The sequence below is a fragment of the Lissotriton vulgaris genome, chromosome 3_2 (assembly GCF_964263255.1).
Source record: "Lissotriton vulgaris chromosome 3_2, aLisVul1.2, whole genome shotgun sequence".
Taxonomy (NCBI): domain Eukaryota; kingdom Metazoa; phylum Chordata; class Amphibia; order Caudata; family Salamandridae; genus Lissotriton; species Lissotriton vulgaris.
In genome coordinates, this window is record NC_141690.1 from 162,597,703 (window position 1) to 162,616,062 (window position 18,360).

An 18,360-nucleotide genomic window follows, 5' to 3' on the forward strand; every position below is an offset into this window, starting at 1 on the left:
GGCAGTTTCAGGGCAGGAGGTAGAATGGAGGAAAGGGGCAGGCTCAGAGCACGAATGGAGCAGGCATGGAGGAAAGGGGCAATCTCAGGGCACGTAGGGAGAATGGAGGAAAGGGGCAGTCTCAGGGCACGAAGGGAGAAAGCATGAAGGAAAGGGTCAGTCTCAGGGCACGAAGGGAGCAGGCATGGAGGAAAGGGGCAGTCTCAGGGCACGAAGGGAGCAGGCATGGAGGAAAGGGGCAGTCTTCGGGCACGAAGGGAGCAGGCATGGAGGAAAGGGGCAGTCTCAGGGCACGAAGTGAGAAGGCATGGAGGAAAGGCATGGACAGACGAGGTAGTTTGAGAGCACGAAGGGGGCTGGGATGGACAGAAGGGAAAGTCTGAAAGCACAGTGGGAGCAGGCATTGCCAGATGGGTCAATCAGGGGGCACAAATGGAGCAGTCATGGTCACAAGGAGCAGACTGAGTGCACGAAGAAAGGAGGCATGCACGGAAGGGGCAGTCTGAGAGCTCGGGGGCAGGCATGGACAGAGGGGGAAGTCAGGGGTATGGGGCAGGCACGGACAGCAGGGTAGTCTGAGGGCACGACGGAAGCAGGCATGGACACTAGGAGCAGACTAAGTGTGCGAAGGGAGCAGGCATGGATAGAAGACACAGTCAGAGGACACGAAGGGAGCAGGCATGGAAAGAAGTGACAGTCTCAAGACACGAAGGGGACAGACATGGGTAGAGGGGGCAGGAGAGGTCACAAAGGGAGCAAGCATGGGCAGAACGGGCACTTCTAGAGCAGGGCCAGCCAAAAGGCATAAAACAGAGAAGGGGAGACATCCGGGGGCAGGGGGAGAGGGTTGGCAGAGGGGAGAGGGTTGGCAGGGTTCTGGCAGACAGGGGGAGGGGTGTATTAAATGAATTTCGGCGTGCGTTTTTGCCTGTTGGGTGCATTTTTCCTCCAGTATGCAATGATAACACTGTCTTAACTTGGTGGAATTTAACTCCAGATTAACAGAGAGTTCTACTGGGTTTGGTCTAGAATAGATTCGAAAAATGATGATGGCCCTGTCTGTAAACGCACATTTGAAGATGTTTTTGTAAACAAAATACACTTTTTTTAAATTTCATTGTAAATGCATATTCCATATATTCAATAGGGAATATGCATCTACAATTACATAAAAAGAAAGTGTATTTTGTTTAAAAACATCTTCAAATATGCGATAACAGACAGGGCCATTGTCATTTTTCTAAACTATTCTAGACCAAACCCAGTAGAACTCTCGGATGGTCCTTGAAAGGGGAAGGCATTCAAATATTAATGAAACATCAGTATGGTCACTGGCTTCAATACATCCTCCCACGCCTGAGTTCACAACGCATTTACATTCTCGATGAGGGAAAACGTATCAGCACATAAAGCAAAAGTTTGTTTTTCCCCTTTTACAACTGTAATCTTTTTATTTTGTTACAAATATGATAAAATACCTTCATTGCATCCCAATTAAATTAGGGAAACAACAGGAAGTACTCCCGAGGTCGGGCTTACATCCCCACCCACCCATCCACCCGTAAAAAAATGGGGGGAAACACGGCCAACTGACAATTAGATCAAGGGAGCCACGGGTCAAATAAGTTTGGGAACCACTGCTTTACGGGGATGCACCCCGAGATGCATTGCTAAGTGTACTGGGGGCATATGGCTATCACATCAACATTAATTGCCTATGGCCACTGGTAATTGCGGGTCATGGTAAATAAATGTTCGCCATCAGTTGGTGCAGCCAGTGCTGGTGGCATCCTGTGCCTTCTTGGACTTTGTTTCATTGCCTATGGGGGAGGCATGTCAGATGTGAGGGGCCTGCAATGCTGGAGGGGGGTGGGGGACGGGTTCATCAAGGCCAGCACCACTCCGCGTGCATGGGCATCCCATCCATCGCTCGCCACTCCCGCGAGAGCTTCAAGTGTACGGGGAGACCGAGAGCACTGGTAGCACAGCAGCACAAACTGCATTCTGATATTTAGTTTCCATTATTTAATAATGCAAAGATTGCCAACGGCACCATATAAACTATTTAGACATTGTAAAATGTGGCAATATACTGAGTAGTAGAGTAGCTACATAACAGTAAACTAACATGCAAAGTATATACACACTAATTTAGGCCTTGGCTGTTTTTGCTGGAGCTTAATACAAGTATGTTTTGTATAAATCAATCGGCTATATATTCATAAACTGTGCAGATGCTGCCATCTAGCGGTGGCACCTGGAATTTCATTTTGGCTTTTTAAATCGAACATTTTGGGTGTCTAGTAAAATTAGCAGTAGACAGCAGGACCAGCTGGCTGACTTGGTTAGCAGGCGTGCAATCCTCCTGTAAGCCAAAGCCTTTCAAAACGGTCAGAAAAATGTCTCCTACAATAAAAAGTTCTGCCTAAGCTATACCATCCGTCGTAATTTTTTGTGGGGGGGGGGGGGCAATACTGAGGTATAAATATCAAAACCACGGTGGTGTAGGTGGCATATTTCTCTCAAGGCTTCTCTGACGCATCTATTTCACGTCTAAAGTATTAACACGAGTAAATTTACGCATAGAAAGGCTGTACCTGTACCTACCGCTATTTAGCTTTACTTCTTGTTAGCCAGAATCCATGGAAACTCCAGTCGTTGTTGGTTTATTGGGGTGGATCAGCCCCGCGGCGAACAGTCTTGGGAAGTACGTGATGGCAGTGTTCAGAAGTTGGTTTTAACTCTATGAAGAACGCAACAAAATCCTTCCTGTTCTCTCTGCAATGGAATGTATTCCTGCTCTTCGCAGAAGTAACTTTGTGAGAAGTAATCTGCACAATGAAGAGCGGACCCGGAAAGGGAAGCCTGATCTTAAAAGGACGGCGGCTAACACGCCCGCATTTGGTTGCTCTGTCTTGCAGGACTACCTGGTCTAAAATGTCCACAGTCCTTCCTCCGGGTGATGGCATTGCTTGGGTATCTGTTCAAAGGTAAGGAATTTGCTGCTAGATGTCTCTATCAGATGGGCAAGTTTCTTACCTTCGGTAACGCCTTATCTGGTAGAGACATGATCTAGCGGCAGTTTCCCTGCCGACTCACCCATCCTCCCAGCACTGCGGATTGGTTCTAGTATCGAGGGCTTTTTTCCTTCAAGGGCCCTAGTTGCCTTTTCTAACACACCACAGTCAGTCACTTCATGGCTGCACGCTTCTGGCGTGCAAAGTCGTGAAAAGTACTGACAGCAGAGTGCCAGTGTGGCAGTTATTTTGATGGCGCGGACGTCACAACAACAATGAACACAACACCTATTTTTTTTTTTTTTAACTCTTTATTCGTGACTGTTACAGGATGACATACATTTCTGTACATTTTCTTATCACAACATACATCAGTCTTTTCCGTTTTCAAACCCAGAAACTTGTGGGAACAGTGCATTTCAGTTACAAATTGCTTGTCAGAGCATTCCCGGGATGATTCCCATACGTACTCCGTACCCTCCAGAATCGTGTCCGTCATAAGTAGCATACCCCAACTGTCCCTTCCTCCCCAACCGCCCACCCACCCCCTGTCTCCTGGTCGTTCTCACTCGTACACTCCACATCCCGGGTCAAGGTGGCACTATGTATGTCTGAAGTGGTAAAAACCGTAGGTCTGGTCTAGCCCCTGTGAGTCACACTGGTGCCCTTAAGCCTCGTCCCCCTCCCGCCACATTTGTGAGTTCATCCCACCGGGCCTCCCGAGCTGTTCAGGTCTATCTCCTCCAGGTCTATCATCATTAAGTCCCATTCCTGAGCTATAGGATATTTGCGCAGGCCCTTGCTCTCCTCGTCTCGCAGCGCTGCGGATTCTGCCTTGCCCCATTTCAGCAAGTCGCTGCGCCACATTTCTATCTGCGGGGCCCATGAACACAACACCTATGACGTCAGGCAGAGTCAACCGACGCCACTTACCGGCACACAGGGGTGCTGCTATCAAATGTCTTTCAGATCCAACCTATCGCCTAGAAGTTCGAAGGTATGGAATCTGCGGCTAAATAATGTCTCTACCAGATAAGGCGTTACCGAAGGAAGTAACTTCTCCGTTTTGGGTAAATCCAGCACTTGGCTGGACAAGGCAGTTTGCTTGTATATTAACATGTGGCATTTTTTCTGTAGTCCGGTCTATAACGGCATTTAGCAAGAGGAACCACATCTTCTGGAGCAACATTTTTGTGGCAACTTTTCCCTGGTGACTTTCATTGCAGTATGACAACTTGTTGACATGATGTTTCATGCGTGGCAGTGCAAATTACAACAATACTGCAGCTGAGAAAGACAATTCTCACTTATTTGAACTTGTCCTCCCCATCCTCTGGAAGACATCTCCTGCATTGTGTCTCCACCCGTGATCTGACATGATTTGACAAACTTCGAGGTCACTGGCTGTCTTTTCTCAGATGTTGTTAATTGATGTTCTGGCTAGGTCTCGAAGTGGGCAGATGGGTTCCTTGCAAAATATTTTGAAAAATTGGACAACGAAATGTGTTCCTGCTTACTTCATTTCTGGACAATCTATGACAAATGTAATGTTTACAAGTGCAGCCGCATAACATACCCAGTAACGTTTCGTACAAATAGCTTGATCTGTGACTGAGGCTTTTGTTTTGTAATATCTGCTCCTAGATAATGATCCTGCATTTCTCCTGTAATAATACAGTCCATTACACATTTTAGCACAGTGGTAAGGGACTGGATGTAAGAAGAAGAAAAATCTGGGACCTGTATGGAGAACAGACTAACCTGGAGGTACATTTTATGTCATGAGATATTTTACATTATTGTAATATTTTGGTTCTCTCCAAGTCGCTTCTATAACATATATTTTCCTTTCAATTCATGTAAATTACAAATATATAGTACATAATGTATTTAATATAATTGTTGACATTGTAACATACATAATCTGCTAATATCATGCTGCCAGAGGAAAAACGGTGTTCCTATCAGCAAGAACAAAGGAAGCAGGCATTGACGGTGCTAATTTTTTTAGATTTGGCATCTTGACATTTTTTCTCAGTCTTCAGTATGACAGACAGCAATCGCAGAACAAGTAAGTAATGGGCTTCAGCAATGCCAGCATCTCTCTCACAGACCGTACCAGCAGCATTGCAAAATTCACACCAACAAACAAACACTTTATATAATAGAGGTACAGTAGTGTTAGACCCCCACAATCAGACATCCAATAAGCAGCCGTAATTTAGGCGGCATCTATGGAAGCTTCACGAGGAGACGCAGAACTAATACATTCTGTGCAGTATCAGTTCAAAATATACACACACACCCTCACAACTTGGCCCTATGAGAGAGTCTATTCTAACATGGGTCACCAGAGTCTGGCTGCCTTCTGCCGACTGCCTTTATGAAACAGACTGACCAAGAAAGGCACCCAATAAACAACATCTGCTCGCTTCACATTTGCCCATCTACTGATGGCAAGCAGGGCTTTGTAGCCACTAAATACTGTTCCTGGTGCTCATACACTCCCCAGTGCCTTATCACCTATAAGTAACTGCTAACATTTCCTCATCCAATCATATCAATCAATCAGTACATGTGTAGAGCGCACAACTCACCTGTGAGGGTCTGTGAGGGTGCTGCTACTGCTCGAACATCCAGGTCTTGAGGAGTCTCCTGAAGGCCAATAGGTCTTGGGTCTGTCGTTGGCGGATGGGGAAGGGTGTTCCAGGTGGGAGAACGATCTGCCACCGCGGTTGCTTGACGGATGCTGGGGGCGGTGGTGAGGTTGGCGGAGTGAAGCTGGCGGTTCAGGGTGTAGAAGGTGAGTCGTTCGTTGAGGTACGCTGGTCCGGAGTTGTGTAGAGCGTTGTGTGCGTGGGTGAGGAGCTTGAAGGTGATCCTCTTGTTGACGGGGAGCCAGTGGTCTTTCAGGTGTACTGTGATGTGGCTGTGGCGTGGGATGTGGAGGATGAGGCGTGCGGAGGCGTTCTCTATGCGTTGTAGTCGTTTCTGGTGTTTGGCTAATGTTCCTCCATTGAGAGTGTTGCCATAGTCCAGTCTGCTGGTGACAAGGGCCTGGGTGACTGAGACAACAGTGCAGAACCATGTGCAACACAGGCAGTGAATAACTGTCAATCACTTCACCAGATTACACCATGTTCACATCAGTAATCAAATATTTGTACTCTTTTGAGTGACTGTTCATCCTGCCTGCCTCAACATGGGTGTGTCTTTACATAAAACAAATCAGTACTACATGAGTTTCCAGAAGTATTGGTCTTTGGAAGAAGCATGTCCTCAGCAAAGGGACTTATTCAGACTAAGTATAGCCCAGGTCAGCTACTCCAGTTAAATTCAACCATATAGAATTATGTTTAAACCAAGCAGGCAATTGATCAAGTCGAATCACACATCCCAGTCCACTTGGGCTATATAAATTATGCATGTTTGAGATCAAGAATTTTGAACTTTGAATCATGCACAGTGTCAGAATTGATAACCATGTCCACTAGCTACGATAACAAAGACATAGTAAGCCTTTCTAGTTTACTGTGGCACTTGGAAGGTGAACGGGTATTTAAGGCACCTAAAAAATGGAGCTTGTTGTTGTGAGCAAGGCTACAAGTTAGCTGAGATGGGTTAACCTTTGCCACTTGGGTAAATAAATGGGCCCTTCAAGCAAACCCTAGTGCCGGCCTTTCTATGTGAGCAGTGAGAGTGATGACTGATAACCATGACGTGGTCCTTGTACAAAGCTGAGCACCCCTTTCTGCTTTGGTGCATGCTTACAAACTGGCAGTCTGGTGTCGTGACCTGACCACTCACCTAAAATGCAGGACAGCTCAAAGGGACAAGAGAAAGACACTGCTACGCCTAGCCACCTGGTCCAGCCGGGCTTCCGTTCTTCGTAATTGCAGTGGACGACACCAGTGTTTCTTCAATCAGTTCTTCTGGGTATCAACAAGGGGACAGAGATTAGTGATGCACCTATGGGGAGAACTAGAGTCTCATGTGCAAGTTAACCAAAGACATATAATCACCTGATACCTTGGTTGACTCTCTTGGAACTACCTCTGTACTTGGTTCTGTGTTTCTAGCACTCTGAGGTTGTGGATAAATGTCCATTTACAGTTAAACTACCACACTCTACACATGAAGTCCTTATAGACAGGGTTCTCTTCATAAAGAGAGAACTCACTCATACACATGCAATCAAAACTGGGCAAAATAACATAAGATAAACCAAAATATGGACTCTGGGAACACTTTGAGGCAACCACCTCTTGGGCATGCAAGCTGTTGTTTTTTTAACGCACCCGAGTTCCTAAACACAATGCTCAATAATTAGGAGGTCTCCCAACAATGTTTATAATGATGCGCAGATTATAATGCAGGTATGTTCTAGGCTAGAGCGCACAAAGCACAGTCACTGCAGGAGGTCAAGAGCCTACAAAATGACAGCGCCTTATCAAAAGTCAAAGTGGTTACTTGCATTCATCCCACAACAGTTTAGCTCTCTCAACAAGCGCAGTATTACACTTAGCTGAACGTTGAACCGCTCCTGAAGTCGCCAGATGTGCCTGTTGATGAGCCAAGGGAAAATAGCCAGCTGTGCCGGATGTTCAATTAATCAATCCGGGTCCTTTTAAAGCATAACTTTTCACCTGTAAAGGTCTCAAGGCGCAGGGGAGGGAGTCTGCAGATCAGTCAAAGAGCCCAGTCTTGAGGTCCTTCCTGAATTGAGGCAGTGCCAGTGATTGCCTGAGGTACAGAGGTAGGGAGTTCCAGGTCTTCGCCGCAAGGTTGGAGAGGAATCTTCTTCCAGCCGATTTCTTGCGGGTCCGTGGAAAAGTGGCCAGGGCCAGATGAGTGTAGCGAAGGTGTCTGGTGGGTGTGTAGAAGGAGAGGCGATGATTGAGTCCAGGTCCTGTGTTGTGCAGGGCTTTGTAGGCATGCATGAGGAGATTAAAGGGGATTCTCTTGTTGATTGGGATCCAGTGGAAGTCTCTCAGATGACCGAAGATGTGGTTTTGGTGGGGGATGTGCAGGATAAAACTGGTGGAAACATTCTGGATGCACTGCAATTTCTTTTGGAGTTTTTGGGTTGTGCTGGTATAGAGTGTGTTGCTGTAGTCAAGCTTGTTGCTGACAAGCACCTGGATGATGGTTCTCCTGGATTTGATGGGGATCCATTTGAAGGTCTTTCGGAGTAGGTAGAGCGTGTGGAAGCAGGAGGACAATACAACGTTTATTTGGCGGTTCATAGAGAGCGAGGTGTCTAAGATGATGCAGAGGTTTGAAGCTCACCAGCAGAAACGAAGCCTAAATGTTGGAGGAAGGCTGCTGAACAGGAATCTGCTGCCAGCATGCCAGGAAATGAAGCCAGGCAGGCTTGACTTCACTATTTATAGCCAATCAGGGAGCCGTTGGAGGGCCACGTGTCCTGAGGAGTGCAACGTGGAGTTACCTAGCAACGGGTTTAACAAAGTATAATGCCTCTTCCAGAGCTCGTGCCAAATGGTCCATGCCCAACAAGCCTTGGTATGGCCATCAACAATGCATAAACTTCCATAAGAAAAAAACAGCATATTATGCACACTGCCTGCTTAGCATGGGATAGAGGTGTATGAAGACTAACCAAAACTGAGGAAATGGCTAATTAGTGACCCCCTGGGGATGTTGCCAAATAAGGTAGGGCACAGTCTGCGGATTCCTGACAGCCGCCCCCTCCCATAAAAAGTGTATATAATTTACACTGAATAAAAGAAAGGTTACAGGGACATTATAGTTGGGCTCAGATGTTACGCACACAAAACCATAGAAATTCAGCAGTTGAAGTTACCTGAGCTATTTATATTTTACGCCCTCGCAATGCACTGCTTATGACCTCAGATATTACATCACTCATGACATGTTCTTTCTGCCTACAAGCCGATACTAGCTTATCCCAAGAGGACAATTGAATCTCTTTGGTCCGATGGTGAAGGGCTGTCTTATATACCGCTCTACACTGTTGGACTGTATGGCTATCTCTTGGTGTCTCCTTCAAAGCCTTGTGTAAATCAGCAGAGGCTTTTTGATAAGATGTGCCAAACCATTTTGCATTCTGATTAACAGGAGTAATTGACTTTCTTAGTAGTTTGCAGTCTATTATACCAGTTGGACAAATCGGTTTACTATGACCTGTTGGTCACCGGTGGTAGTAAGACAATTGAGCTGTGTATTCATATGACTGACCCACAGCTCTGTTGTAAGGCCTAAGGGCTGTTAGGTCAACATTCCTCTGATCCAAACGGAGGGCTTGCACCTTAACCCTTGGCTACCCCTTTGGCTCTTCAACCCCCAGATAAATATCTAAATCAAACCATAGGGGTTTATGATTACTAAATATACTTTTTTCCATTCCACCCTTGAAGACACGGCCCACTAGGTTTAAAGAGTCAATAAGGTGGGAGAGAGCTTTAGTTCTCTGATCTGTAAGTGGATATGCACACTCTGTTAACTGTCAAGAGGTTGGGAGGAGAAGTTTTCACAAGGCACATACTCTATGTGGAAATATCTGGAAAAAAAAGTATGTATGACAAGATGATGAGAGGGAGAGAAGGTGGTGCATCACGATCAGCAGCTAGACCATCAGTGGGACCCTTACCACCCAACCAGATAGTTACCATCTCTGCTGTTTCACCAAAACTTCAAGACATGGTAACTCATTGTGGCAAATTCCATATGCCAGTTGCACTAAAAATGTCATCTGCTGCCCAGTAAATGGATGCTGTCCAAAAGCATAATTGTATTATTGTTTCACCTGACGTTATACCTTCCATTCCTCTTTAAACACAAGTAGATAGCTGAAAAGCAAATATAGAATGCATTTAACTTTACATTACATACCAGTACATTTCACACTATAAGCAAGTGAGTAGATACATAAGTGATTATGTCAGTGTGTAAATGTCTGAGTAAAGGTGTATAAATTGGTATATGAGTGGCTGCACAGGTGGTTGACTGGGTGTGCGAGTGGTTGAGTGGATATGTGAGTGAGTGCATCAGTGCCTCTGTGGGCGTTGCACTGGATGTTAAGTAGCTGTGTGTGAGACTGCGTGTGTTAGGGACTGTATGAGTGTCTAGGTATGTAAGTGGCTGCATGGATTGGTAACTGGCTGTGTTAGTGGGTGTTTGAGTGTGTAACTTTGAGTGTGCAAGTGTGTGAGTGGATATGTAGGGCCTCTGTCACTGTCTTACTGGGTGTGTGAGGGGCTCTATGATTTTGTAAATAGGTATGTGAGTGTATGGGGGTGACTAGGTGTATAACTGGTTCTGTGGGTGTGTAAGAGTGTGTGTAACTGTCAGAGTGGCGGGTACATGAATGAATTAATAGGTGTGTGAGTGGATGTAGCAGTGCCTGTATGGGCGTGTGAATGACAATGTAAGTGGATGTAATGGTGAGTAAATGGGTTTGTGATTTAGTGTGTCAGTCACTGTCTGCTAAATGAGTGGTGGGTATATAAGTGCTTTTGTGGGAGTGAAACTGGATGTGAAAGTGAATGCCTAAATGTTTGAGTGGGTCCATATTACATACTATTAAATTACATACTATAAGCAACCCCCCACATATAATTTCAAACAAATTAATTCATACTGGCTTAATAAGTATAATTTTAGTAGAACTATTCCTCTTCCGCGTTTTCAGCTCACTATATATGTTTAGTTAATGTTCTCATCTAACCTCCCTTCTGTTTTGCCTTTTACTGTAGTGTCTAGGAACTAAACATTTTCTTTCAGCTTATATACACTCATAGTTTTGCTGTTTACTGAGTACTAGGAAGAGTGGCATTGACAGGGACCTAGGCTTACAGAATATAGACATTACTTGGGTTGGCCAGAGAGGGTTAAAGTGACATAACTTGCGGCCTTTGGTTGAAAGCATTACAGAGTGCCAACATCCAGACCTTATGATTGTGCTCTGTGTTGGCAATGACCTAGGCACAATAACTAGATTAGAACTGTAAATCCTAATGAAGGATACCCTTGCGAAATTAATGTCACTTTTCCCACATACTGTTTTAGTGTTGTCCAAATACAGAAGAGGCAGTGGTCAACCCAATTTTGTCCACATACAGAGAAAACCAGGAAACATATCAATAAAGCTGTTTTAGCATTTCTACTAGACAACATCATGGGCTCTAAATACCATAACAACGTTGTCACTTTTCCCACATACTGCCTTGGTGTTCTCCCACATTTGCCAAAGACAGAAGTGATAGTGGTCAACCCAATTCTGTCAGCAGTTAGAGAAAACCAGGAAACATGTCAATAAAGCTGTTTCTTCCTTTCCACAAGACCACAACAGGGGCTCTATATACCATAACAACTTATGCTTCGACATCACCGAATATATCGAAGAGACAGGATCCATTTCACAGTCACGAGGGAGTTCCTCAACAACTTAAGACTGCATCCTGTTCTATGTGTAATTATCATCTACACACCATAAAAACAAAGGCTCTTTTCAGAGTCAACCCTTTTCCCAAACACTGGTTCTTTTTGTTTTCAAATCTTTCTTCTAATTTCTCATGTGGGACTGCCGTGGATCCCATGCCAAATAAAGGGTCTGCTGGCTATATTGCAGATGGATCGGCGACGGATCAGCAGATCCGCTCCCCACCAATAGCTCACATTGAATACAAAACAACATATTTAATACAAACATGTCTTATGATTTATATTGCTATATCACTGCCTGTGTGGGGGTGTGTGAGTAGTTGTGTAAATAACTGTGTGGGTGTGTGAGGGGCTAACTGGGTGTGTGAGCGGGTGTGTTAGTGGCTGTGTGGGTGTTCAACTGGGTGTGAGAGTGACTATGTAGCTATCTAGTGCCTATGTAGGCGTGTGAGTGTTTTTCGGGATCTGGGACTTGGTGTGTAAGTGACTGTATGGGTGTGTAAGTGTGAATAGTTTTGTGGGTATGTAAGTGATTCTGTGAGTGGGTGTGTCACTAGCTTTATGAGTGTGTATGTGAGTGTGTGTGTGTCTGAGTGGGTGTGTGAGTTCCTGTGTGGGTTTCAGTGGATATAAGAGTAGTTCTCTGGGTCTTTATTGGGTGTGTGAGTGGCTGTATGAGTGTGTAAATGGGTGTGTGAGTGGTGTCTTGGTCTCCGAAGGGGTGTGTGAGTGGGCCTGGGTCTCCGAGTAGGTGTGTGAGTGGCTGTATGGGTGTGTGAGTGGTTCTCTGGGTGGATGTATCAGTGACTGTATGGGTGTGTGAGTGACTGAATGGATGTGTGACCTGGTATGTTAGTGTCTGTGTGGCTCTGTGGTTCGGTGTGTGATTGAGTCTCTGAGTGTATGTATCCTTGTCTGTATGGGTGTGTAAGTAGTTATCTGGGCCTCTGAGTAGGTATTTGAGAAGCTGCGTGGATGTGTAAGTGGGCGTGTGATGTGTGAATGTATGAGTGGGTGTGCGAGTGGCTGAGTGGGTGCTTGAGGGAGTGTGTCAGTGGTTTTGCTCAATGGGTTTGTGAGTGGGTATGTAAGTGGCTTTGTGGGTCTATGAGTGGGTGTGTAAGTGCCTGTATGGGTGTTAATGTGGCTGTGTGTGATTGGGTGTGTGAGTGCCTGTGTGGGTCTGTGAGTGGGTGTGTTTTTGGATCTCTGGGTCTTTTGTCTTTAATAACTCCAAAGCTACTGAAAAGATTTACACCAAATTACAAAAATCACTCTTTCTGGACCAATATCTAGTTTTTTGCCAAATTTGGTGTAGTCGTTTCTAAAATGCCTAGGGGAAATTGCATGGGGAAACACATTTTGGGACCCCCTTTTTCTTGCCCCTTTAATTGACGAATCACCCCAAAACTTTCCACACCAGCTGATGTGACTGGCAAACTAGTTTTGAAAATTTGGTGAAGATTCTTTAAATGGCTCCAAAGTTATTATTAAAACGGAAAAACATTTTGGTGAACATGTCAGTGACAACATTAATGTTTTGATAAAAAAAAGAATTCACCACTTATATTTAGCAGGGCTAACTATAACTTGCGTCCACGCCATGCATGGCTCATGACCTCATATATTACATCTCTCATGACATGTTCTATATGATCATCAATAACATCACTTGCTTTTGTTGCTTCACCAGACTATTGTTTTTCCAGAAAGTGCATATAACATATTCATACATGAAGGAGCTGTTGTTCAGCAGGCTTAATTCATTGGTCTGTTAAATTATCTTCACAAGTTATTTCATCCCACCACAGCATACAGAATAGGGCAATGCTATAGTCCACTATAACCACAGGTTCCCTTCTCTTTAAGTAACTGCACAAAGTGTGTGAAACATTACTTACATCCATCTAGACCCTTCCTATGTAGTAATAAAACTGGTTCCAATTTGGATTTTTAATTTGAGTTTTTTTAATATCAAAATTGCATAGCTGCTAATTATTGTGTCTGCACTTTGGGTGCCTAGTTAGACTGCGATTTATTTAATGCCCCTTTTTTACATTTATAGAGTGTTTGTCACAGTGCAGCATTTAAGTGGCTTGCGATTTAAGTTCTTGGCTGGGTGGTGATTTATTCTTGGCTCTTTCACAAATAATAAAAAAACTCACTAATAAAAGGGCTATATCAGTGAATGTTTTTAAATCGAAAATGTTTAACGCAAGCATATGGCGGGCATGAATAGATGGTTGCATGGTTTCTTTTTGTCTTATTCTTTTTTTGTGGCACATTCTTGCTATAAACCGAGCTGCAATTAGCCATCACAACAGCCTGCCAAGACCAGACCTTTGGCTTTGTGAATGCTTATTTGTTTTGTTTTTCCAACTATTCTCAGCTGCAAAGCAGTAATAATTAGTACACTTATGTAGCACACATATCATCTGTTAATTGTCATTGGGTGCTGGTAGATTTATACCTTTATTACTTAATTAATTTGTGGTCCTTTGATTCCCTATGACAGATTAGTAGTGCAGTGGATGCAACAAGATACTAATCTGGCTTGCAGGGTTCAAGACAGGCGAGACAAGGTTGAAGTTAGGTAGTTATCATTTGTCCTGGTTTAGTAATTGCACTTCTCTATTAGACCATTATGCACTGTAACCATGTGTTGTGTAATTGTAATTTATTTCTTGATCTGTACATATAATTACCTGCCCATGCAGAGGCTTTCCATTGCGAGCTTTGATTCGAAAATGAATTGAGAGCAGATGTATCTTGCTGTGCTCCATCTCTTCCAAGAACTGCCTTTAGCAGTCTCTTCTGATTAAATGACTCACTGAATGGAAGATACTGGTTGCCAGCTAAACTACAGAGAGGTTTTGTATTAGAATGTTAGTATTTACAGTGCATCTCATGGATTTAGCTTGTTATCTACTATTTGGTTTTCATTAGTATCCATCTGGTAGCAGTTCAAATCTGCCCATGAAGTATCTTTAGAATGTGATTATCCTGACTCTGAATGAGGTGCAGTACTCTAATGGATTGCAAGTGGAACACGTGGGCCAGGTGTAAAGACTTCCAGATTCATTGTTGCAGTCCAGCCTGCTGATATCATGCTGAGACAGTTTGTGCTTGCTTTTATTCCACTAGTAAGGGGATCACTGCTACAGCTTTATATTTGGAAGCACGAGTCAGGTGCTGAATTGAGGAATACATAGGAAAGCAACAAACAATCAGCACTACGCCTTTCTTATATAGGGCTTTTTTCTCTGAGAGAACCCCTGTAGCATTGAATGTTTATAACTGTTTAATTGACACTACCTTGATTTAGATAGACCTCACGGTAGGAGTGTGTTTAAATTAAATTCACCAATACATACAATAATGTTGAGATTTGCACACATCACAGTACATCTGAAGTGGCATCTAAACAATGTTTTATTGTTAAGTAGTATGTGCATTGCAAGTATTGCTCTCCCTTAAATCTGGTATCTACCTAATGTGTTTCAAGTCTGCATGGTACTGCCTTTACTAAATAATGAAAAGGATACAACAGCTCTCATTTGATGTTTAGCTACTGCCCATTGTCTTGACTTCATGCTTTGCCAATACTTCAATACCTTGTTTTCAATTTCCCTAGCCTATAGTTTCCCTCTGATAACCTACTACGTCCCTTCTGATAGGCTTTTCTTGCTTGACTCTCATTAGTGGCCTGGATTTTCACCACCCTGAACTATATCGATAACTCTGAGAGTGGGGAAAGTCCGGGGCATTAAAAGTGAGACCATAAAGTCTCCTTAGAAATGAGGAATTACCAGGGAAATTAGTAATTATGGGATTTGAATCTTCCATTAATTCTCCATTTTTCCGGGATGTCACACATAGATTTTGGCGGCCTGCAGTAGGCTAAGTCTCCATGTAAAAATAAACAGATCACTGAAAACACTCTTGGTCTCATAATTTGAATGGTGCTGGTAACTGCGGTTACTGGGCCCATCAATTAAAAGGTCTTGCTAAAGAGGGCTTTTCTCGCTTTCACACATATGTAATTTCATCATCTCCGCTTTTGCCAATGGTCCCTCATCCGTACTTGTATTCCTTAGTCTATTTGCTGCACCTAAAAACTGTTGATCACCTACTTTACTATCCTTGCTTTTACCGAAGGCATATTGCATCAGTCATTAAGGGGTTCTACTCTTACTTCTTTAACATTTCTTCATTAGTTGCTTGGAACTGTAAGTTATCTTCGCCCTCCTCACTAACAGAAGATGTCCTCAAGGCTCAGTCCTGGGTTTTTTGTGACATTATTTCTTCATGTGGTTTTTCATACCATCATTATGTGAAAGAATAGCAAATCTCACTTCTGTCCAGCCCCCTGTCCTCCTTCAGCTGATAGCCAATTATTTTATGGACATTAGTCATTGTATTAGTCTTCAATCACTCATGTTGCACTAATCCACGATGAAAGTCCAATACTTTCCTTCTTCAGCTGTATCACTCTCCCTACCTTAACCATTATATTTTCTTCCCAAACACTGGTGGCCTTTGCCACGGTTGACCATGACACTCTGATACAAAGACTCTATGAAGCCGGCATAGAGGGTACTGATCTAGACTGGATTACATCCTACCTTCGCATCAGAACTAATGTCATCCATACTCCCCTTTTCTCGTCCAAACCGTACTTCACAAAAGCAGGGGTCCCTCAAGGCTCTATTGTCTCACCCATGCTTTTCAACGTCTACTTGAAGTATTTACCAGCACTGATCAATCAATTTCACCTCACATGGTATAACTATGCAGTTGGAACGTCAATGGGCTCGGGGATAAACTTAAACGCACCATGGTGCTTCAGTTCATCAAGCGCAACCAGCCTGACGCAGTGCTATTACAAGAGACTCATCTGTTGGGTAATGCCTGTCACGCTCTGAATAGGTATGGCTATGCTTTGGTAACTCACTCTGGTTTCACCACTGGGTCCCGGGGTGTGGGCATCCTTCTTCAACGCACCTTTCCCTTCCTTCCCGACCACACAGACACAGACCCGCAGGGCCGATTTGCCACAATCTCGGGTAAGTGGGAGGGGCGCAGGTTGACTCAAATGTCCCTCCAGGTCTCCAGTCGCAGGCATACACTGACCTTGGTAAACTCCTCCTATCCCTCCCGGACGGACAGCTGTTCATAGGGGGGGGACTTCAATGCAGTAGTTTCCGGTACGCTAGACAGACACCCACCCAGGGAGATTCCTAGGGGACAGAGATGGTTGGGAGATTTCCTAGAGACGTTTGGCCTCGCAGACATATGGCGCCTGACACACCCCACCGACACACAATACACTTATTTTTTGGGGCCGCACCACTCCTTCTCCCGCCTAGACCACATCCTTACTCCTCCACACCAAGATACGATTATCTCTGACCACTCGCCGGTTATGGCCCACCTAACTGTGGGTAACAGGCGGGAGGGGTGCGTGGCACTGATTAATGCCTGGTACCTCCGCAATGAAGACCTACGCAAGGCGCTGACCCTTTCAATAACAAATTACTTTGAAAGCAACGACAGTTCAGTGGCGTCGGCGATTACACTGTGGGAGGCCTTTAAAACGGTCCTCAGAGGGGAGGCCCTGTCGGTAATTGCGGGCCGGCGGAAGGAAACGGAGGCACAACTCGTGACAATTGAGGCAGACCTTGGGCCGCTGGAGGTGGTGGTGCGTACTGAGGACACGCCCAGGGCGCGTCATCAGCTGTCCCTCAAGACAGCGGAATATCAGGCGATGGTGTTGGAAAAAGCGAGGAAGATGGCTGCCTCCAGAGAGGGCAGGATACGGTGTCACATGAACTCCTTCTCGGCCGCCTGAGAGATGTGGGCATAGGAGGTGCGGCTATGTCATGGTTGCAAAGCTTTCTTTCGGGTCGCTCACAAGGTGTTTAGCTGGGCTCCCACTCTTCCACCCTTAGGGAGCTCACTAAGGGAGTGCCACAGGGCTCATGCCTAAGCCCCACGCTTTTTAACGTGTATGTGGCCCACTTAGCAAACATTATAGGATCATATGGGTTCACCCCGGTGTCATACGCTGATGACACCCAGCTTTTATTTCCTTTCCAAACCCTCACACCCGCAATCCAAAAATCTTTTGCGGATGGAATGAGAGCAGTGGCACACTGGATGGCACAGAACTACCTCCAATGCAACGTGACCAAAACCGAGGTCATGCTGTTTGGGGGAGCAACTCTAACATGGTCCCCAGATTGGTGGCCCTTGGAGTTGGGACCTGTCCCAAGCCCGAAACAAACAGTTAAAAATCTTAGTATTAAGCTGGATCAGGCACTCCTACTTAAGGAACACACTACTCAAGTCACAGGTGCTTGTTTTCGTGTGGTTGGGCTGCTTCGACGCGTCTTTCCATTTTTGCCAGACAATCATAGGAAAACGCTTATTCAGACCTTAATAATAAGTAGGATGGACTACTGTAATGGCCTATATATATCGGCAAATGAGGAACAACTGGAAAAATTACAAGTAGTCCAAAACACTGTAGCAAGGCTAGCCTCAATGCCCCTCCCTGAACCCCTTCCCGTCCCCTTCTACACCAACTCCACTGGTTACCAGTAAAGCAGCGTGTTAAATTTAAGATATGTTGCACGATACATGAATGCCTGTTTGGCACTGCTCCCAGGTACTTAAAGGAAACATTTGTTCCATATACCCCTGGACGTACTCTGCGCTCCAGCAGCCATCAACTGCTTCAGGTCCCTAGGGTCAGAAGAGCCAGACAGGGTGGCCGAGCCCTTTCCTACAAAGGACCTGTTCTCTGGAACTCCCTACCCCCCGTGATGAAACAAATCCCCAGTCTTGAATCCTTTAGAAAAAACCTTAAAACATATCTCTTCACCCTGCCTTAGATAAAACTCCCTAGTGTTACAGC

The 18,360-nt window shown here is 44.8% G+C and overlaps 1 protein-coding gene across 2 annotated transcripts in view; it reads left to right on the plus strand.

Annotated features, from left to right (window-relative positions):
- The window catches only part of TRMT44 (tRNA methyltransferase 44 homolog), a 224,774-nt gene that overhangs the window by 80,769 nt on the left and 125,645 nt on the right, over positions 1–18,360 (plus strand). Inside the window, exon 6 of one of the 2 annotated variants that reach the window (XM_086964141.1) lies at positions 4,713–4,784. The exons of the other annotated variant lie outside the window; for it this stretch is intronic. Within the exon in view, the coding sequence (XP_086820267.1) occupies positions 4,713–4,784 (72 nt within the window). The remainder of the gene's footprint in view (positions 1–4,712; positions 4,785–18,360) is intronic. 2 annotated transcript variants of the gene reach the window in all.